General features: G+C 36.8%; 1 protein-coding gene across 3 annotated transcripts in view; it reads left to right on the top strand.

Moving 5' to 3' along the window:
• Positions 1-23,192, top strand: part of MAP3K13 (mitogen-activated protein kinase kinase kinase 13) — a 164,329-nt gene that overhangs the window by 118,673 nt on the left and 22,464 nt on the right. For all 3 annotated transcript variants that reach the window (XM_029214129.1, XM_029214130.1, XM_029214131.1), the window contains 5 exons: positions 8,944-9,127; positions 13,385-13,576; positions 17,834-17,992; positions 19,847-20,005; positions 20,599-20,707. In XM_029214129.1, coding sequence (XP_029069962.1) covers positions 8,944-9,127; positions 13,385-13,576; positions 17,834-17,992; positions 19,847-20,005; positions 20,599-20,707 — 803 coding nt within the window. The remainder of the gene's footprint in view (positions 1-8,943; positions 9,128-13,384; positions 13,577-17,833; positions 17,993-19,846; positions 20,006-20,598; positions 20,708-23,192) is intronic.

Below are 23,192 nucleotides of genomic sequence, written 5' to 3'. Positions count from 1 at the left end.
TTTTTTTTTTTTTTTTTTTTTTTTTTTTTTTTTTTTTTTGCTGTATGCAGGCCTCTCACTGTCGTGGCCTCTCCCATTGCAGAGCACAGGCTCCAGACATGCAGGCTCAGTGGCCATGGCTCATGGGCGCAGCCGCTCTGTGGCATGTGGGATCTTCCCGGACGGGGGCACGAACCCGTGTCCCCTGCATCGGCAGGCGAACTGTCAACCACTGCGCCACCAGGGAAGCCCTACCTATTTTTAATCAGGTTGTTTGTTTGATGTTGAGCTATATGAGTTATTTGTATATTTTGGATATTAACCCCTTATCAGATATAGCATTTATAAATATCATCTCCCATTCAGTAAGCTGCCTTTTCATTTCATTGATAGTTTCCTTCACTGTGCAAAAGCTTTTTAGTTTGATGTAGTCCCATTTGTTTATTTTTGCTTTTGTTGCCCTTACCTGAGGAGACATATCCAAAAAATATTGCTAAGACTGATGTCAAAGACCATACTGCCTATTTTTTCTTCCAGAAGTTTTATGGTTTCAGGTCTTACATTTAAGACTTTAATCCATTTTGAATTTATTTTTGTATATGGTGTAGTCCAGTTTGATTCTTTTGCATGTAGCTGTCCAGTTTTCCCAACACCATTTATTGAAGAGGCTGTCTTTTCCCCATTGTATATTCTTGCCTCCTTTGTCATAGATTAATTGCCCATGTAATTATGGTTTCATTTCTGGGCTCGCTATTCTGTTCCATTGATCTATGTGCCAGTACCTTACTGCTTTGATTACTGTAGCTCTGCAGTATAGTTTGAAATCAGGGAGCATGATACCTCCAGCTTTGTTCTTCTTTCTCAAGATAGTTTTGGCTATTTGGGGTATTTTGTGTCTCCATACAAATTTTAGAATTATTTATTCTACTTTTATGAAGAATGCCATGGGTATTTTGACAGGGATTGCATTGAATTCCTAGATTGCCTTGGGTAGTATGGTCATTTTAACAGTATTAATTCTTCCAGTCCATGAACACGGTATATCTTCCCATCTGTTTGTGTTGTCTGCAATTTCTTTCATCAGTGTCTTATAGTTTTCAGAGTACAGGTCCTTTACCTCCTTAGATTTATTCCTACTATTTTATTCATTTTGACGCAATTGTAAATGGGATTATTTTCTTAATTTCCTTTTCTGATCGTTAGTTGTTAGTGTATAGAAATTAACATATTTCTGTATATTAATTTTGTATCCTGCAACTTTACCAAATTCATTGATAACTTCTAGTGCAATCTTCTATTGCTTAACAATTTGTTTACTATTTTCAGTGATTATAAGCCACACTGCAGTGAACGTGTCCATTCCTTAATTTTCGCACATATCTTGATTACTCCTTAGGATAAATTATTAGAAGAGGAATGCTGGGTTCAAAGGATTTTTTGCTTTAAAGTGTTTGATACATATCTTTGCAGCCTTATGTAAATGATCAGTTGTTATGAGTTCTTTCATCAAGAAATTTTATAAAGAAATAATATGGACCATAAATGATATTCTGTTTTATTTATTTTATAACTGAATATGGGATTCTGTAGCCCTCCCTTAAAAATGTATTCATATATTTTAGTCAAGACTGTTGACAGCTTTTCCACAGCTACCAGGTGACATTAGTCACCATTAGCCACTTTTTCCATGCATTCAATTTTTTCTATTTCTGAAATACTTTTTCTTTTTTTGATATTTTATTTTAAGGTATTATTTTATTTTATTTTTTAACACAATTTTTAAAGGTTACACTCCATTTACAGTTATTACAAAATGTTAGCTATCTTCCCTGTGTTGTACAATACATCCTTGTGGCCTGTCTTACAGCCAGTAGTTTCTACCTCCCACTCCCCCACCCCTATATTGCCCCTTCCCCCTCTCCCCACTAGTAACCACTGGTTTATTCTTATCTGTGAGTCTGCTTCTCTTTTTTTAATATTCACTAGTTTGTTGTATTTTTTAGATTCCACATATAAGTGACATCATACAGTATTTGTCTTTCTCTGTCTGACTTATTTCACTTAGCATAATGCCCTCCAAGTCCATCCATGCTGCTGCAGATGGCAAAATTTCATTCTCTTTTATGGCTGAGTAGTATTCCAGTGTGTGTGTGTGTGTGTGTGTGTGTGTGTGTAGATATATATATACCACATTGTCTTTCTGCACTCATCTACTGATGTGAAATACTTTCTTTTAGAAATGCAAATCAGAACTACAATGAGGTACCACCTCACACCAGTCAGAATGGCTGTCATCAAAAAGTCTACCAATAACAAATGCTGGGGAGGTTGTGGAGAAAAGGGAACCCTCCTGCACTGTTGGTGGGAATGTAAGTTGGTGCAACCACTGTGGAAAACAGTATGGAGGTTCCTCAAAAAACTAAAAATAGAATTACCATATGATCCAGCAATCCTACTCCTGGGTATATATGCAGACAAAACTATAATTCAAAAAGATACATGCACCCCGATGTTCATAGTGGTACTATTCACAGTAGCCAAGACATGGAAACAACCTAAGTGTCCACTAACAGAAGAATGGATAAAGAAGATGTGGTACATATATAATGGAATACTACTCAGCCATAAAACAGAATGAAATAATGCCATTTGCAGCAACATGGATGCAACTAGAAATTATCATACTAAGTGAAGTAAGTCAAAAAGAGAAAGACAGGGGCTTCCCTGGTGGTGCAGTGGTTGAGAGTCCGCCTGCCGATGCAGAGGACGCGGGTTCGTGCCTCGGTCCGGGATGATCCCACATGCCGCTGAGCGGCTGGGCCCGTGAGCCATGGCCGCTGGGCCTGCGTGTCCAGAGCCTGTGCTCTGCAATGGAGGAGGCCGCAGCAGTGAGAGGCCCGCGTGCCACAAAAAAAAAAAAAAAAAAAAAAGGTAAAAAAGAGAAAGACAAATACCATATGATATCACCTTTATGTGGAACCTAAACTATGGCACAAATGAACCTATTTACGAGACAAAAACAGACTCACAGACATAGAGAACAGACTTGTGGTTGCCAAGGGGGAGGGGGTGTGGGGGAGGGATGGACTAGGAGTTAGGGGTTAGTAGATGCAAACTATGACATATAGAATGGATAAACAATACCGTCCTACTATATAGCACAGGGAATTATATTCAATATCCTGGGATAAACCATAATGGAAAAGAATATGAAAAAGATTGTATATATATATATGTATAACTGAATCACTTTGCTGTACAGCAGAAATCAACACAACATTGTAAATCAGCTATACTTCAATTTTTTTTTAATTGACTCTGAAATACTTTCTCCTAAACCAATACCAGACTCCCCATCTATACCCCTTCTCCATAAGTATATTGGGATTTACCTGTAAATCTGTCCATTCCAGGTATACTTTCCAGGATTTGTCAACCACAGCATTCTTTCTCAATCCCTAGGTTTTGTCTGTCTGTTTTCTCTCCATACCCTGCACATTCTACCCTCTTTTTCCCTCTATGATCTTAAGGTTTCAGGGAAATTAAAGAGTTGTTCCTTGTCACACAGCGGTTGGGGACTCCTATGTTAAACAGTTTTATTATTTTAAAAATTGGGAATAAAGACAAATCCAAAGAGGAAAATAAAAATCACTTGTCATCCCATAACCACCCACCCTTAATTTATTATTTTTTAGAAGTTCCTTCTTCTCTGCTTAGACACAAAACTTACTAATATCTGCTTATGTGATAAACTCATTTGGTTTTTGGGGTCTTAACTTGTCCAGTCTAATAATTATTTTGGTGGCAATTTGGAGGTTTCAGGATCCAAACGCAGCATTGAGGTTCAGACTCATAAAGAAGACTAACAGACACATCCTATGTCTGTTAAAAGAAGCCTTTAAAATTCTTTATTGTTCTGTAACCTTGTATTTAATTTGTGTTCCGATTGATTATGTGACCTTCAGAAAGGCTTATTTCAGGAGCAAATAAGACACATCCTTGGTCAGTTTAAGCTTACAAGGGTACGGCAGCTGCCCAGCTCTTCAGCAAATGACAGGATATCCTACCGTGAGCAGGTGTTGCTGTGGGCTGTAGAAGAGATTCACTAGCCTGAAACTAAGTGTAGTTTTTTTCTTGTCAGCTCTGGGATCATGGAGCTAATCTTTAATCCTGGATTACAGTCAACCAAAGGATAGTACATATAACAGATGTGTCCCTGCATTTGGTATTATGAGGAAATTTCACTTGATTAAATTTTTTTAATGATATCTTCATCTCCCATTTAGTATGTTGGTAGTGAAGCGTAAGTAAGGTAATATGTGAAATCTTTTATTGCCAAATAGTTCCCAGTCTCAAAGCAAGTATTGTCATAGACTTGTCTGAATAAACAAAGGAGAACTTATGTGTTAAAGTGAGTGGGCATGTGGCTTTTTCTCAGTCCTAGGGATCATGGTGGATATTGGAATTAAGATAGTAGTCATAGTGATGAATCAGAGAGAAGATAAAAGCTGGGGAAGAGTACCAATGGGACAGCTGTAAAAGCAGCAGAAAGTCTGGGACTAACCCTGGAGGGAGCACAGCCAGTTTCCATCATTATAAGGTTTGTTATCTTGTTCCTCAGTGATCTAGGCCCCCAATTTGTATATCCTTGTTGCTAACGTTCTTTTTGCTGCCATTTTCTTGTTCCTTGACTCCCTACTAGATATCGATCAGGACATTGGAACTGGACAGAGAGGACTAAATCACATGAATCAATTTTATTTCTGGTAGTCAGTTCTAGTAAAAAAAATTGATGGAAAGGTGGTTGAAGTATTACTTTACACTCTGTGTTCTTGAATTACCAATGCCGGCCCCTTTATTTTTCCATGGACAATTAAGATTTGGTTGAACATAGATGAATTAACACAGGCGTGAGCTACTGTTGGTCAAGGAAATTTTTGTTATTTATTATAATATCAACCTTTGGTATTTGAGTGCCAAATATATTTATCATTTGTATTTTATTTTATTTATTTATATTTTTATTTTTTTATTTTTTATTTTTTTGAGGTACGCGGGCCTCTCACTGTTGTGGCCTCTCCCATTGCAGAGCACAGGCTCCGGATGCACAGGCTCAGAGGCCGTGGCTCACGGGCTTAGTTGCTCCGCGGCATGTGGGATCTTCCCGGACTGGGGCACGAACCCGTGTCCCCTGCATCGGCAGGCGGACTCTCAACCACTGCGCCACCAGGGAAGCCCTATTTTATTTATTTTTTAATTGAAGTATAGTTGATTTACAATACTATATTAATTTCAGGCGTACAACATAGTGATTCAATATTTTTATAGATTATACTCCATTTAAAGTTATTATAGGGACTTCCCTGGCGGTCCAGTGGTTAAGACTTCACCTTCCAATGCAGGGGGTGTGGGTTCAATCCCTGGTCGGAGAACTAAGATCCCACATGCCTCGCGGCCAAAAAAACAAAACATAAAACAGAAGCAATATTGTAACAAATTCCATAAAGACTTTAAAAATGGTCCACATCAAAAAAAAATCTTTAAAAAAAAGAAGAATAAAAAAATGTTATTATATAATATTGGCTACATTCCTTGTGCCGTACAATATATCCTGGTAGCTTATTTATTTTATACGTAGTAGTTTGTGCCTCTTAATCCCCTACCCCTATCTTGTCCCTCCCTCCTATCATTTGTATTTTAATACTTCATTTATTTCTCATTTTATAAAAATACTAAATAATAGGAATTATTTATAAAATATATAGTAAATTACAATATAAACATTATATAATTATGTAAAGGGATTCCCTGGTGGTGCAGTGGTTGAGAGTCTGCCTGCCGATGCAGGGGACGCGGGTTCGTGCCCTGGTCTGGGAGGATCCCACATGCCGCGGAGTGACTGAGCCCGTGAGCCATGGCCGCTGAGCCTGCGCGTCCGGAGCCTGTGCTCCGCAACGGGAGAGGCCAAAACAGTGAGAGGCCTGCGTACCGAAAAAAAAAAGTAAAAAGAAAGGATTATTTAACAAATTGTTTTTTGAATCACTAAATAACACTATGAAAAAAATTAATTTGCATCAGTTCTCATACCATACAACAAAATAAACTTCAGATGTAAAGGTTAAACTTTTTAAAAATCAACTATAGATCACTCTTAGAAGATAGATTAGGCAGTAGAAGAAATTGCAAAGCAAATGACAAGCAGCTATAAAAATATTTTGTTCAAAACATAATAAAATTAAAAGAAAAATGCTTTTGTAAAAAGCCTCTTCGTATGTGTCAAAGAAATAGAAAGCTCCTTTGAGCTTATGAGAACTGCAAGACCCTAATAAATAAATGGACAAGGGATAAATCTGATAATTCATACAAAGAAGATGTATTAAACAAATGTTGAGAAAATATCCTATATCACTGGCAATTAAAATAGTGCAAACTTATAAAACACTATTTTATACCTAACTAAATTAGCACCAAAAAATAATCGGCAACATTCATTGCTGGCAAAGTTGCAGTAAAAGAGATTTGCTCATACTTTGCTACTGTCAGCAAAAACTAGAAAAATCCTTTTGGATAGCAACTTGGAATGTATACCAAGAACTAGGAAACTATACTCTTTAATCTCAGGATTGAACATGAGGAAGTAATATAAAGAAAGAAAAAAGTATCAAATTTAACTTAGCAAACAAAAAAGTGGAAACAAGTACAAAAAAAGGTAAGAGGGTACAGTAAGTAACTATTAAGCTTATAATAAAAACTGTAAATACATGGGGAATACATAATATATGAAAAAAGTAGAAAAAATTATACATCACATACAACTCTGACATAGCTGTATACATATAAACAAAGACTAAAAGAAGATGAAAACAATATGTGCTGGGATTTCAGATAAAATATGTGCTTTTCTGCTTTTTCTAGTATTTTCTAATGTTTTCTAGTACTTAACAGTAAATAAAGATTGCATAAATAGGAAAAAAAAGACAGCGAAAGACTGTCTAATTTTAGTAATTATGTATTAAAAATTAGGGTAACTTGGGCTTTTATAGAGTTATTTGGAGAAATATTGCCCAGTTATGTTCTTGCTCAGAATCCAGTGCTAGTACTTTATTCAGCCCCCAGAATGGTCAAAATGACACTGTGTTTAGTTCTTCACTAGACCCCTAATGAGTAAAACTAAGTGTGCCATCAATACCTGTGTCCTATATGTGCCACATGAATAAGCCTATAAGGATGAAAGTCATTAGACGCTGTAAAGATACTAAAAGCAGTCGTCTGTAACTTATTGTTTCCACCCAAACTTGTTTCTTTGGTGATTTCATATTTGTGAGCTATTTGTATTGTAGAGAGATTGTTTTTGTATAGCATCTATTCAATTTCAGTAGAGCAGAAACCTTTAATACTGCTCATACCAGAAGAATGGGACAAGTGCCCATGCTTTTAATCACCCTCACTATAATTTTTTCTGCTCTATGTATTTATATTTTAAAGGTCATGTTTTAACCTTTGTAATGAGAAACCACATTTTATTAAGCATCTACACAATTTCTTTTCTGTTAAAGAAAATTAGAAAAGAGGGAAATGTAGTTCCCTTCTACTCTTTCTGCGCTTGCTTCATTGATGTAGTAGTGAGTTGATTTGCTTTCAAGACCAGAATATCTTCAAAGCTGATTCAACACTACTTTGTTCAGTGTTCTGCAAACAGTGGCCTTTAAGTGATTGGTGATCTGACAAGAATCTCTCATAACCTTTAGCATTGTCATCATCTTCTCCTCACTCTGTGGGGCTCTTAGCTCTTTGATGTTCATTTCTGACCAGTGCAGTGATAATGCACTGGCAAAAAGGATAATCAATGGATTATAGTCGTCTTTTTAAGTTGCATGAGATTAAAGCACATATTAATTGAATTTTTGATCTATTTTAAATAGCATTTTATTCATTTTAAATGTAATATAGGCTGAAACTAACACAATATTGTAAATCAACTATACTTCAATTAAAAATAAAAGTAATATAGGCTTATGGTTTAAAATTTTTAATACAGAAAAGGATAAACGACATAACATGAATCATCAATAATGCCACCACTTGTTACATTTTTGGTGCAAAAAGAAATTAAACTTTAAGAAAAACAGAAACTTGAAAATACTGCATCTATATGAGTAAGTATATTATGACTAATGACCCTCTCTCTCAAATACTTCATGAGAGATAATGTGGTATAGTAGAGAAAACACTGTCCCTGGATTCAAGCCAGTTCTGGAGTCCTGGGCCCTGTTTTGCCACTTACCAATTATGTGACCTTGATTAAGTTACTTAAGGCATGGTTACCCTATGGCTTAGTTTTCTTATTTTTAAATAACCGTAATAAGGCCAGACTTATAGGATTGTTGTAAGAGTTAAACACATGACAGATCTAAAGCACTATGCTAGTGTCTGGCATATAGTAAGTGCTAAATAAAAGGTAAATACTAATTTAATTATTATACATCATTAGATCTTTAGGAGAGTATCACTGAAAATTCATTCAGCAAGTATTAATTGAGAACCTGCACTAGAAATTCAAAGAGGAATAAAGCAACACATAATGGGTGATGGGGTAGGGATGGTGATGTAGAGACAGATAGGTGAATTGACTGAACATGCAAGCTTCAAGTGAGGAGGTGGGGCTGTGGGAGTGTCAGGATGTGTTTTGTTCAGAGGTGATTATACTGGAGATCTCTGATCTGCTGAATTTCACTGGTTAAAAATTGATACAAACTAATACATGTGAATATCTTATCTATGGTTTCAAGACCCATAGAAAGGTTATATCTTTTGGAGAGTTACCAGGTGAGAGACAAAGGATAGAGGTCATTTTGGGTGATGGTGAAGTTGGTCCCTTCAGAGTGGCCTTGTAGAATGGCCCCTGAGCATTCTACAAGGGGCCACTGAGATCTCTTTAAGCTTGTTTCTCACTTGTGTGCCTAGATACTTGGGAAGTGCCATTTGAGGAGATCTCAGAGCTGCAGTGGCTGGGTAGTGGAGCCCAGGGAGCTGTCTTCTTGGGCAAGTTCCGAGCGGAGGAGGTGGCCATCAAGAAAGTGAGAGAGCAGAATGAGACGGATATCAAGCATTTGAGGAAGTTGAAGCATCCTAACATCATCGCTTTCAAGTAGGTCAAGGCTTTTTTTTTTTTTTTAAAGAAATAGAGAGATTTTCTTTCCTCCAGTATATACATTTAAGTTCCTGCTTTGAAAGACATGTTAAGAACACTCTACAGACTTAGCACTGTGCTAGGTGCTTTGGGAGGGTACCAAAGAACTATTATATTAGAATCATGTCTTTAAGGATTTTATAGTCTAATAGTTCTTTTTGCCAGAGCACACACTTCTTGGAAGGGATGTATGTGGGACAGAGAGGGAGAAGGTAGATTCCTGCCAAGCAGTCAGATCTGCTGAATCAATATCATTATCAGTAGGACAACAGAGGCTACTTCAAGATAACCTGAACATCCTAAAATTCAGTTAAGAAAACAAAGCTAACATGTGAAGTGATCAGAGAACAATTAGTTCCTTGTAAATAGAGATGTATTTTCTTACTAGTTTCTATTAGTGTCTGTTCTTAAATATTAACTTGTAATAACAGGTACCTTCAGAGTATTTCTCCCTGCCTCAGGTTTTGCCAGATCCATTTTCAAGGAATGCCAAACACTCAGCTTTCTAAATCTAATAATAGTAAAATTAGTGATGATAGTAAGTTAAATGCTATATTTATTTCACAAAGTGGTTGTTTTCAAGAGTATGTGAATATATCTTTCTAGTTTAGTCCCTTATTTTCATAATATTGACAGGGGTCCCTAGCAAAATGGAAAGATTCAGAGGTAAATTTGTAGAAGGCACCAAACTTGGCAGTGCTGAGCTCTGAATATGTATAATCTCTTCTCCCTGTACTCTCCCCTTGAGTTCCTTCTCTTACCAGCCTTGAAATTTTGCCCTAGGCTTGAACAAATGAATAATGAGTGGCTTAGGAGGAAGAAAGGTGAAGAACAGGAAAGAAAGCCTTTAGGAAGGAAGAGAGATTAGAAATTAGATCTTCTTGGTATATTTTTATATAATATATATTGAATTTATATATATTTCAATTCTGGAAAATAGTATGACCAATAAGCCTATAGCTAAAAGTAGAATAACTTACAAATTCTCCTTTCCTAACCTAGGAGGGACTTCCTCCAGCCCCCAAGAGGAATCCTTTCCTCAATAAAACTCTCATTATAAAGCTAAACATGTCATGCAATAATTTCTAATTGGAAATATATCCCCAAAGTAAGGAATAGAAATCATGGGTACAAGTTTTGTAGAATGGGTTTAAATGTGTATTGAGGTTGAGTTTTGATTCCCAAACAAGACCCCTTACTTTGGAAAGGGAAAGAAGTGTGAAAAGAAGAGAAGCATTCAACTGGGATACTAAATGAAGTCCTTGGATTCATTTCCTTGTGGAAGGAACATCCCTGCAGAGGACATGGGAGAGAATTTCAGTTGCTGTAGTGATTCTATTATTGGTTGCCCTAGGAGGGCCAGGAGGATGTGAAACTAAAACAAAATGCTATCGAGACCAATTATAATCCTTCCCAAGATGATAAGTTTCTCAAGACAATAGGAGGATTATTTTTAAGCAGACAAGTCTGTCAGAGGCTCACTTTCATTCATTTTACTTCACTGAGAGGATCATCACTGCAGTGTGGTTACCCTCGTAAATGGAAGGAAGAGCCTTTTATTTAACTAAACTTTAAGCTTAAATCACTGGTATGCTAGGTTTGAGACGCTGAATGTTCTATAGATGAGCATGGCCTTTTGGCCTCCCAAAGTGAACAAGGCTATGAGTCTCAGGTAAGAGGGCTTTCTAGCAAGAGGTCGTGAGTTACTGAAGGTAGAAATGTGTCCTCAGAGGATGAGTGCGAGAAGCTTGATTTTTCCTTCCTTTCTTTTGTTTCTTCCTTTTTCCTCTGAGTCTTTTCCCCGCTTTACCCTCTGACCCTCCTACCTGCATATACAGTTTTCAGCATTATGGATAAGTATTGCTCTGTTGGTGTCCAACTCTTTAGGCTGAAGATGCTTGAATTGTCTTTACCTCTACATGGAAAACAATAGTGAGACTGTGTCCCTGGCCCATTACACCATGCTCTTGAAGCATTGTGCAGTGTTATGTTTGCAGCCATCTGTGCCATGTGTTGCTTAGCCAATGAATCATTCAGAACCGTCTGGAAGATATGAAGGCATGACTAGATTTTAGTACATCTCTCTGGATACTGATTTCTGTGCTTTCAGCTTCTTTTGAAGTTAGTAAGAACCATGTACAGAAGGGAAGTGCAAGAAAGGAATACTATATTCTCTTTTTCTTCCAATTTTTAAGCAATCTTTTAAGAAAACCCAACCTGCCTGTTCCTAATGGAATTGAGTGCCAAAGGGAAGAAAAGGTAGCAATTAGAAGTGATTATAGAGCTGTTATTTATAGCTACTAAGAAGCCTTGTCATAGTACAGGGCTGATGGAATGATTGCTTCTCATTTGTCAGTCAAGAAAGACGAAAAGTGTATAACATATCGCTGTTAGGCTCTTTATGTCAATGTTTGTCTGACAAGTTAAAACATACTTGAGTAAGATGCTGAGTAGTTTCAAACAAATATTTGTTTTGATATTCTTAAGCACATTACACTATTTCTGCCCTTATTCATTATTTCTCTGTAGTAAAAATTAAATTGTCTGTTGCTGTATACTTGTGCCCCACTGAGGTTTCCTGAAAGTCAAGTAACAGAAACTTAAAAAATTTTTTCTTTAAAAATCAAGATGAGAATTCTGGGGAGCTTAGAAAATGATAGGAGAGTAATAGAAATAGCTTTGCGGCATTTGACAGGCACATCAAGGCAGGGAAAATAAAAACTAATTATACTTATTCATAATCTGCCGTTGTTATAAGACTTTCACATGATCACAAGTCACAACCTCTAAATTCTTTCAGCACTTATGGCAGCCTAAGAGATAGGACATGAATTGGTAGCTGGCTGAGGACTTTAGCTGGGAGTCTTGTAGGTAGAATAACGATATTCCTTTGGAGGAAGGCATACGTATCATTAAGAAATAAGACACAGAGAATTGCTCACGGTAATTTTTCTTCTCTTTTCTGATTCTCAGAACAAAACTGTGAAGTAGAGCTAATATGATTTTCCCACTTTTATAGGATAACAGTATTAATATAGGAATCCCCAATATGCTTGTCTATACAAACTTTTAAAAGCTGGAAGGGAGGCAGTGTAGCGTAGTAAGTGGAAAAAGCATGGGCTTTGAAGTAGATAGACTGGATTCGAATCCCAGCTCTGTCATGTATTAGTTGTATGATCCTAGGACAAGTCAGTTTTCCTCGCTGAGCTTTACCTGTAGAAATGGAAAAGATAATATCTATCGTACAATGGTTTGAGGCAGATTAAATAAGACAATTAACTAACATGTAAACATGCCTGACAAATAGAGGATGTTCTTTCGTGTTAGTACCCTTCCTCCTACCCCTTGCCTCTGTACTTGTTTGTGCAAAGGCTTTATCAGCAAAGAACGTTCAGGTGAAGTTAAACAATATTTGTCAAGAACTTGCTGTGAACTTCTAAGCTATGTGGTAGAAAGAAAAGTACTTGAAGACCTTTTCCTTTAAGGAACCGATAATCTGTACAGGGAGAGAAAAATTGCATATAAAAAGCAAATATGTAGCATAGGAAATTAGAGAAGAGAAAGATTTTTTTTTAGACTGGAATAATCAGGAAAGGCTTCATAGAAGATGTAGGAATTGATGAAAATAGAGGCTGCATAGGTGTATAATACATTGTATAACATTATTTTTGTTCTAAACAGAAATGTTTTTCAGCTACTCTATAACATAGAAAATTGATTCTTTTGGTCCTCAGTCTAGTTATCTTAAATTTGAGTAATTTGAAATTCAACAAATAGTAAAAATAGCAATATTTTATTTGAATTCTCTCTGTACACTATATATAAAACTTTCCATTTAATTTTTAAAGGAAGATATTTAAATTATTCTTAACAATCTAAAATATCCAGCCTACACAAGTCTCAGAGAAAGGTGCTCTTTGTCCTAGAATGGAATGGTCCCCCAGAAAAAGCACTGATACAGCATAGCATATAGATATCTAAAGTGAACAAAACAAACTAAAATTGTCTATGCGCATAACAAAGAAACATGTAGACTAGAGGGACTTAAATGGTAATTTAAGGATCAGGAAAGATTATATGCATTTTTAAAATAATGTGGACAGAGAACTGGTCTTAATTATTAAATTTATTAAATATTCTTAAAATATAAATATGTATACAGATATGTTTATATGGATGTGTGTACTCATGTACATGTCTGTGTTTTCTTGAAAGGGGTGTTTGTACTCAGGCCCCATGTTACTGTATCATCATGGAATACTGTGCCCATGGACAACTTTATGAGGTTTTGCGAGCTGGCAGGAAGATCACACCTCGATTGCTAGTAGATTGGTCCACAGGAATTGCAAGTGGAATGAATTATTTACACCTCCATAAAATTATTCATCGTGATCTCAAATCACCTAAGTGAGTTCTGGAGCTAATTTTTCAGCCATTTTGTTTTATTGTTTTGAAATAAGGAATTTTATCAACCATAGTTGAAGCTTTTGGACATCATATTTTCAGTTCAGTTTAAATTAGCACAGTGGATAACTCTATTTGCATGTTTGGGGGATTATTGTTAACCTACTTACCTATATGGCAGATATGTCCAGGCACCTGACAGTAGTTTTCCCTTTTTGTTGCCTTTTAATTGTACAACTATGAAACAAAATATATTAACTAAAGTATTCACTTTCCATCATCTCAGATAATTAATGCCAGACTTTCCCATTGGAAGGCTTGACTTGTTGTTTTCCCAGTGTGTTCCCCCCAGAAAACCAATTTTTTAAAAACTGAGTTTCAGAAATATATACAACAGGATAAAAATGGATAAGAAACAGAGGCAAAGAGAAAATAAAAACATTAACTAAAGCTTGTTCACAAAATGTATACCATAAGATTCTGTACAGTTGTTAGAGGTGGCTTATGAATTTGGCTTTGAGCTTCCTAGAGTCTAAGCAAAGAAGGAAACAAGGTAACGAGGTTCACAGTGCCCATTAAATAATATAAATTGGTTATTTAAGAGAAGCAGATTGGCATATCCCAATGATCTGTATTGTTCTAGGGTGTGATGGCTTAGGAGTGAATATGATTTGAACCTAATACATTTTTAGAGGGTGTCAAATTCAGAACCAGGCAGATCCATCTCCTGACCCTAAACATGGTCCTAAAGTAAATCGCTTGAGGAAATTGGATCCCAAAGATTACAGGTGGGGAATTTTGAAGTGTGTCCATATTTCATTGGAGATCTAAGAAGCCTAACTAAAAGAATTGTGGGCTGACTCACATGATAACTTCTTTTTGAAAGGGCTATTTTATCTTGAAGATTATGAGTTTGGAGGAACTAAGGTGATTGGCAGTGGAAAGAATCAGAATGTGTGAAATTCCTTAAAAATGTATTGACTTAAATAACTTTGTGTTACACATAATAAAAAAAAAACCTTTAAAAAAAAAAGAAAGAAAAGAAAAGAGAAGCAGAGCTGTTTTTAGTAACCTGTTTTCAAAGTGATTCTTTGGCTACCAATAACCACTTCAAAAGGAATGTTTATTCAGTTCCCCAAAATGCATGAAGGAAGGAAAGGAATTGATTAAATGGTATATTTCAGTGTAGCTCCTATTTTTAAACATTATTTCCCACCACATTTTTGTTTAGAGAAGCAGAGAAGAATTAATCTTTATCCAAAAACATATTTGCATAGTGCTTTCATGGTTTACAACATTTTAAAATATCCATGATCACATCTGCTTTGATCTTAGCAAAAATGTATGGAATAGATGTAACAAATATCATTTTATATAAGAAAATCTAGAACTCAGAGCCCAAAGTCATGGAGCTAGGACTTGAACCCAGAACTTAGCCCACAGACCACTGCATTCTCCCTCATCATGTGAAGATGAGGGATTCACAATTAATCCTGCCTCTTCTCCATGGAAGATACAAATCTGTCCTTGATATCAACTTCAAAGCAGCTCTTATTTATCACCATAGTTCTCAACAATGTTTATTATAGTCGTTAGCTCACTGAACAACCTTCTCCTTGCTTTACTTGCAAATAAACTTTATTACAGTGTTCATTCCTTCTGTTCACATTTTTCACACAATCTGTTGCTTTTGTCATCCACTGCATACACATGAAGTACACAAAATACTTGCCGAAGACCTCTTTTCGGTACGCGGGCCTCTCACTGTTGTGGCCTCTCCCGTTGCAGAGCACAGGCTCATCGGCCATGGCTCACGGGCCCAGCTGCTCTGCGGCATGTGGGATCCTCCCGGACCGGGGCACGAACCTGTGTCCCCTGCATCCGCAGGCGGACTCTCAACCACTGCGCCACCAGGGAAGCCCCCAAAGACCTCTTTGAATGGCCTCCTTCTTAACCACCTTGTTCTCTTTAAGAATTAATTTTAGGAAATTCCCTGGCAGTCCAGTGACTGCCCCGGTTCAATCCCTGGTCAGGGAGCTAAGATCCTGCAAGCCAGGCAGAGCGGCCAAAAAAAAAAAAAAGAAGAATTAATTTTAGAGGAAGAATTCAGGAAATTTTAGCATATGTAAATCACATGCTACTCTCTTTAACTCTTGTCATTTAAAAATTAGAGCAGTCACTTCCTTGGTGGTCCAGTGGTAAAGAATCCGCCTTACAATGCAAGGGACACGGGTTCGATCCTTGGTCAGGGAACTAAAATCCCACACACCAAAGGGCAACTAAGCCCGTGCGCCACAACTACTGAGCTCGTGCACCTCAACTAGAGAGCCTGCGTGCCGCAAACTAGAGCCCACGTACCCTGGAGCCTGCGCGCCACAGCTAGAGAGAGAAAACCCAGACTCCACAACTAGAGAAATGCCCACGCGCCGCAACGAAAGACCCCACATGCCTCAATGAAGATCCAAGTGCTGCAACTAAGACCTGATACAGCCTAAAATAAATAAATAAAATAAATCTTTTTAAAAAATAAAAATTAGAGCAATAAGTTTGTTATCTAGTAAGTCTTTCCCTCTGCTATCAGTACCATCCCGAACCTCCAGCAGCCTTGGCCTCTTTGGGTTCCAAGCTGACACTGAGAAGACAAAGGTCAATCTGCTGTAAAGAGAGATTTCATTACCTGCATTAAATCCTTAGTCTGTGTGACCCCAACTTTGTCTCAGAAGCCTTCACGAAAGTCCCAACGTTGTATCTTTTCTAGTCTCCTCCCATGGCTCTTCCCTCTTGTCATACTAACAGGTCCCATAATGAGCAGAACAAAAGAGGCAGAAGAGGAAGCTTCTAGTGTTTTTCTTACTAGGAGCTTATCACCTTTTTTTACTTTCAGCGTATATGATACCAGCAATTCTCCAGTTATCTCACATATCCCATGATATTTTAATCCTTACGCATTTTCACTAAGACTAACATGATTAAATCAAAATTCCTAAATTATGTAAATTTTATATGTCACGTACAAAACCAGGGTTAAGATATGGATGAAGGTATTCTAAAGCAATCATAAGCAATGAACTGCTTGGTAGAGAGCCATCTGACATTGGCGGGGAGGGGGGCAAATGTCAAGTTCCTGGTTCACATAGAGGAGGAAGGAGATAGATTGAGAAGTCTTCTGTTTTCTAGCTGCCTCAATTCTGATACTATTTGAGTATTAAGACTTCGTGTTAAAATTAAGTCTGTATATCATTAAGCCTCTGAAACCCTAACTCATTAACATTTTAAAGTTCTAAACAGGTTATTTCAAGTGAATTCAGTCTAGTGTGTGTGGATGCTAATTCTCTGGATTTGACTGGTACTAGATTTTATTCACTTTAAGGCTAGCAAAAGAAGTTTGCCCCAAGTCACAACCCAGATCACTGTAACAAGTATAACATGACTTGTGTGGAATCTACCTAAGCTTAAATTTATTCCTGCTTTTCCTTATCAACATTAATGGAATCCCAGCATACTTATTAGCCTTTTATAATAATGAATCCCTTGTGTCATGGTGCCATGCATGATTTTAGTTGGCCATCATTTAAACGTGTTTTAAAAGAAGTGTTTTTCCTGTTGAGTTGTCTGAGACCAGCAAGGATGAAAACCAATGTTTATGGAGATGGGTGCTTTACGTATATTACCTCATTTAGTTCAAATGAAAATCCTATGAGACCATTATTACAGACCCATAATCCCTCATCCAAAGCTCTTGGAGTCAGATGATTTCAGAAATGTAACATAGGGCATTTACCTTACACCCCCAGCGAAGTCTGGGGCCACATCCTATGATCAGCCACATTCATAAATCTGCAGCAAAGCCTTTGACAGTTGCACAAAGTGGGATAAGTTGAGTTTACTTTATATATATGAAAAAATATTTATAAAGAATTTTTGGAGATTTTTGAATTGTGGATAAGATACTGTGACTTGAATTGTCTCCATCTTACAGATGAGAAAACTGGCTTAGAAGAATTAAGTAATTGGCAAAGGTCACACAGTTAGCAGTGGTGGAGGCAGGATAAAACCAGATGTAGAAAGCCCACTATGCTATGCTACCTCACAAGTATGAATGATGCTGTTTGTGGTGTGTAGCTAATGCCCCAGTAGTACTGGAACTCGAGAGCTGAATTCTGCAAGGTAGGAGGCAGCAAACAAAATCTTCAGTTGCCAGTTAGTCGTGCTTTTCATTAATACTAACGATCTGGATGTTTTCTTTATTTCTTTTTAAAGTGTTTTAGTGACTCACACAGATGCAGTAAAAATTTCAGATTTTGGTACATCTAAGGAACTTAGTGATAAAAGTACCAAGATGTCCTTCGCTGGCACAGTAGCATGGATGGCGCCAGAGGTGATACGGAATGAACCTGTCTCTGAAAAAGTCGATATATGGTGAGTGGTGCCATCTGTGCCAACCAGAAAGCCTGTTCCCACTTTCACCCTGTTAGCGCTTTCCTCTTTCAACACGTCTACTTGCCCAAAATATTCTTTAGTATTACTCACTTCTGGTTGATTTCAGTCTCATATAATCTGAGGTACTACCCAGCATGATCATCACACCTGGTAAGAAGGATTGGGGGAGAAGGAATTAGGGTGAATATCCATTCAGTAAGTCATCAGTTTGGGGGACTCCCAGAGAATATGCTGAACTTTCTGGAAAATTAAAAGTTCACTTTATATAGCCATTTAGTATAAAAGTCTTTCTGAAATATACTACACAATTTTCACCTTCTTTAATAAAATATGTTTAACAAAGTTTACCTATTCTTGGTGACTCAGACCATCATTGGGTATATCAGTGATGTACTTTGCTGTGATACAGTTATATGATTTAGACCTATTTGAGGTGTATGGGGCTGTTTGCCCTTTTATTAAACAGCCCTGATGGGCTTTATTTTTTTGGAGGGGGAGTTAATCTTTATTAACTTTTCCTCTGAGGTTACAAATCTCTGCTATTAACAGTATATTTCCCTTGGGACTTCCCTGGCGGTCCAGTGGTTAGGACTCCACGCTTCCACTATGGGGGTCACAGGTTCAATCCCTGGTCAGGGAACTAAGATCCTGCATGCTGCGTGGCCTGGCAGAAAAAAAAAACAAAAACAAAAAACCTGGTATATTTCCCTATAGTTGTTTTTCTTCCATTCTTAATATTGGCTACTAGTAACTTTTAGACTTAAAACCAAAAAAATAGCATATGTTAAAATTGCATGTAATTTTAGAGTAAATAAGATAAAGTAGACATGTGGGATCATTTGTAATTTGGGTAATTATTACCAAAGTGTCCTCATTAGGGATTATACCAATTTATGTTCCCAAAAGAAATGTGTAAGAGTGTTTTTTCAGTCTCAGCAATAAAATGTGTTAAACTTTGGGATTTTTTTGCCAACCATATAGGTAAACAAACAGTGTCATAGGTGCAGTTTTAATTTGCATTCCTCTTCTAATATTATAAATAAGGTTGTACATTTTTTCATATATTTATGAACCATTTGTAATTTCTTATTTGTGAACTACTCTAATCCTTTACTAAGCTTTCTGATCTTTTATTCTTATCAATTTACAGGAGTATTTTATATATTAAGGAGATTATCCTTTTGTGTATATAAATTATAGGTACTTTTCACTTTTGTTGTTTTTCTTATGGTGGAAGTTTTTTTCCACAGCAAGATTTTCTTTTAAGCAGTTTGATTTATCAATCTCTCCTGTTATGGCTTCTGGATTTCTTAACTAGAAAAGACTTCAACATTCTAAGATTCTTTTTTTTAGTTTCCATGTGTTCTTTGACGATTTTTATGATTTCGTTTCTCACATTTAAATCTTTGATACATTTAGAATTTACCTTGATGTAAGATGAAGTGTAAATTTGTTTCCCCAATTCTCCCAACAGCATTTATTGAATAATCAGTTTTCCCCACTGGTGTGAGATGTCACTTCTCTCATATGCTCAATTCTTATATGTTTTGGGTCTATTTCTGGATTTCTATTCCATTCCAATATTCTGGCTGACTATTGATCACCAGTGTTAATTATTGAAGCCTTATAGTATGTCTTAATATCTGATAGTGTTGGTTACCCCCTCATTAATTTTCTTTTTCAGAGTTTTCCTGGCTGTTTCTATTTTTCCTATAACAATATTAGAATTTTAAAACTGGGCATATATTCGATTGAATATTAATAAATGAATAACTAAAATACAAGTCAGTCTTTCTGAAATGTCTTTTATACTTGTTCCCGGTGCTACTGTAGGTCTTTTGGAGTGGTGCTTTGGGAGCTGCTGACAGGAGAGATCCCATACAAAGATGTAGACTCTTCAGCCATTATTTGGGGTGTTGGAAGCAATAGCCTACACCTTCCAGTTCCTTCCACTTGCCCTGATGGATTCAAAATCCTTATGAAGCAGACATGGTAAGAAATATGTTTCTCCCAATATTCTCTTTTACCTTCTTCCTCAAAACCATATTTAAAACTCTCTAAACTATATTTAAAACTGCAAGGAAGTCTCTAACGTGTATTTGGAGTGAATAACCTTACTTTGTGTAAAGTCTAGGAGACTTGGAATTTGAGAACTTTGGGTTTAAATACTTGCTCTGCCCTTTTTTATCTGTGTAATTTTGGGTATGTCATCCAAGTATCAGTTTTCTCATCTGTAAAATGGGGGTAACACCTACTCATAGAGTTGTTGTGTTATGATTAATTAAAAGTTATAAATAAAGAATTTGGTGTGATATCTTAAAATAGTAGGCCTTAGTAAATGATCTATCATTACTTTACCAGTCCTAAGGGATAATTATTATAATACAGATCCTAGAGATTTCCAGTTCATCATTAGAGGTATCTCATAATTACATTTTCCTTTTGCTCTTCAGTACATCAAAACTGCCTGAGACATAGCCACACATGGAGTCAAAAATATTTTTTATAAAGTAGAGTAAAATCTTTATCCTCCTGGACACAACTTCTCGAATGCACAAGCTATTTTTTTTTTTTTTAACTTTTAGGCAGAGTAAACCTCGCAATCGACCTTCTTTTCGGCAGACACTCATGCATTTAGACATCGCATCTGCGGATGTACTTGCCACCCCACAAGAAACTTACTTCAAGTCTCAGGTAAGTCTGGAAACTGTCCCAGGTGCTGCTAAACAGACAGGAAACTCTCAGTGAGAAGGAGTAAGGGTGTTCTGATTCTGATAGCAATTATATAACTCTTTTCATTGTGAAACAATAACGATACCTCACACGTATGACATTTTGGGAGTTTTTTAAGCCCTTAACATATATTATTCTCTTATTTGGAGATAGCATGTATTAAAATATCATCTTCCTAGTGGGTTCTGGTGAAGTTGTTGGAGAGAAAAGAGGAAAAGAGGATATGAAAACTGTATGTGCATACATTTGAATTAGAATTACTGCTGACCTTCATGAAAATATTGCTTTCCTTAAAGTTAGAAAAGCTAAAGTACAGAGGAGGAAAATTAAATCCCAGAGAGAGCCCGTTGATTAAATTAGGTTTTTCACTAACTTTAAGTGTGTCACCTAGTAGCACCAAATAAAATATAATTTAATGTATCTGTTAGCCTTTACTCCATTACTGTCCCAAAACTTATGGCTTAAAACAATAAGCTGTTGTTTAGCTCATGATTCTGTGGGTTTGTAATCTATGCTGGGCGGTTCTTCATTTGCCTTTGCCTTGGCTCACTCACGTGTCTGCAGTCAGTTGCCAGGTTGACTGGGAGGCTGGCTGGTTCCAGATGGTCTCATTCACAAGTCCAGTGATTAGCTGGCTATTAGCTAGAACACCTCTGTTCTCCTCCACGTGGCTTCTTATCCTTCAGCAGGCTAACTTGGGCTTGTTCACATGGTCTGCTCAGGGTACCAAATGCAGCAAGAGAGCAAGCCCCAGCGCACATGTGACTTTCCAGCCTGTGTGTGCATTGTGGCTGCTAATGTCTCATTGGCCAATGCAAGTTACGGGCTAACCCAGATTGAGAAATAGATTTCACCTCTTGACAAGAGAATCTGCCGTCACATGTTGTAAGGCATGGGTGCATTACTGATAAATTTGTGACCATTAAATAAAAATGCTGTAAATGGCATAAGGATCAGTGGTCTAACCACTGTCAAGATGGATAGGGAGTTGTGAGGGATCAGTATACATGAGGTCCTTACTTACCCCTACCAGACCCAGGCAATAGCAAAAGGAGTAAAATGGGATGAAACTATGGCTTTTGAAATAATCGTGATGATCTTAAATTATAGCTTTATGCTTATAGAATTTTAAATATAGTATTACCTAATTTCTTCTCATACAGAAGAAATTTCTTCTCACTTTCCAAAATGAATTTTTGCAAGATGAATTCCATCTCTGCATTGACTTCCAGTATGATTTCAAAGATTCATTTTCAGAGAATTTCTTCTCAGAGAAGAAATATTATTACCAATTAGTGTCTCAGTCTACTCCTAATAGCCCCCAACTCCAATGGGTGATGAGTTTACCTACCAGGAAAGTATGCATTGAAAGCAAACTGGACTGGGAGGGGCATCATCCCTGGGAGTTAAACAAGTCCTCCAATATGCTTTATTACCTGGCCCAACCAGAGGCTTGGAGTACTTGCTTCTCTGGTGTCTAATAAACAGAGAGATATTCTGCCTATCAGATTTTGGGGAATATCTTAATTAAGGGACAAGGTCTTTGCAGTTTCTAAGGAATAATAAATCAGAGACCTTTCCTCTGTTGCCTGAAGTTCTAACATGCTATGACCCACAAACTTAGCTCTCCCCACACTGTCTTTGAATAGTCTGGCTTGCCCCTATAGTTTTTTAGTGTTTCTGGGGGATTCTTATGTAAGTAAAGTGTTTGATTTTAGAGAAAATAAGAGGATAACTTCACGACATTTCCTATGTTCTTTGATATGCATCCAGGTAAATTCCCTTAGAACTATTAAAACTATTGCCTATCTATACAAATACATGTAGGTATTGGTTACTGGATTAGAAGTCTTTCATATATTTTCTTTTGTTAAGAAGAAGACTTAAGTCCTCTTGTGAAATGAAAGAGAATAATAGTGAGTACTCTCTAGGAAATTTTTCAGACTTTAAGATATGGTTACAATCACAGCGTTGCTTCCTTTACAAGAAAACTATAAGTACCACAATTTTGAAAAGCAATTTTTGGTGAGAATACTAAGCCACAAGCCATTGAGAGTATAACTGTACATACTTGGAAGACATCAAATTCTAAACAGATGCTACTTGTGTGCTCCCAGAATATCACTTCTGAAGCCAGCGCCATACTTTCTGAATACCCACCATATATATAAAACACTGTGTAGTACAACTAAGTCCCCACAGTTAGTATCCTTACTTGTGTAAATTCACTTTTATTAATCTATGCAGCATTAAGATTAAACTCAGAGAAGGTTCTCTGAGAGCAAGAGTATGAAAAGGAGAGGAAGGGGAGGAAAAGGAATAGAAGGGAAAAACAGTGCATTGGACATCTTTTAATATTCATAAATTCTACCACATTTTTCTCCCAGCATAAAATTTTACCTCTCCTTAAATAGTTCAAAATACCCTTGCTAGTTCCTAAAATCTT

This window comes from Monodon monoceros, unplaced genomic scaffold (genome assembly GCF_005190385.1).
Source record: "Monodon monoceros isolate NGI ecotype Baffin Bay Population unplaced genomic scaffold, NGI_Narwhal_1 Super_Scaffold_11, whole genome shotgun sequence".
In the NCBI taxonomy this organism is placed as follows: Eukaryota; Metazoa; Chordata; class Mammalia; order Artiodactyla; family Monodontidae; genus Monodon; species Monodon monoceros.
This window is presented reverse-complemented; position numbering and strand designations above follow the sequence as displayed.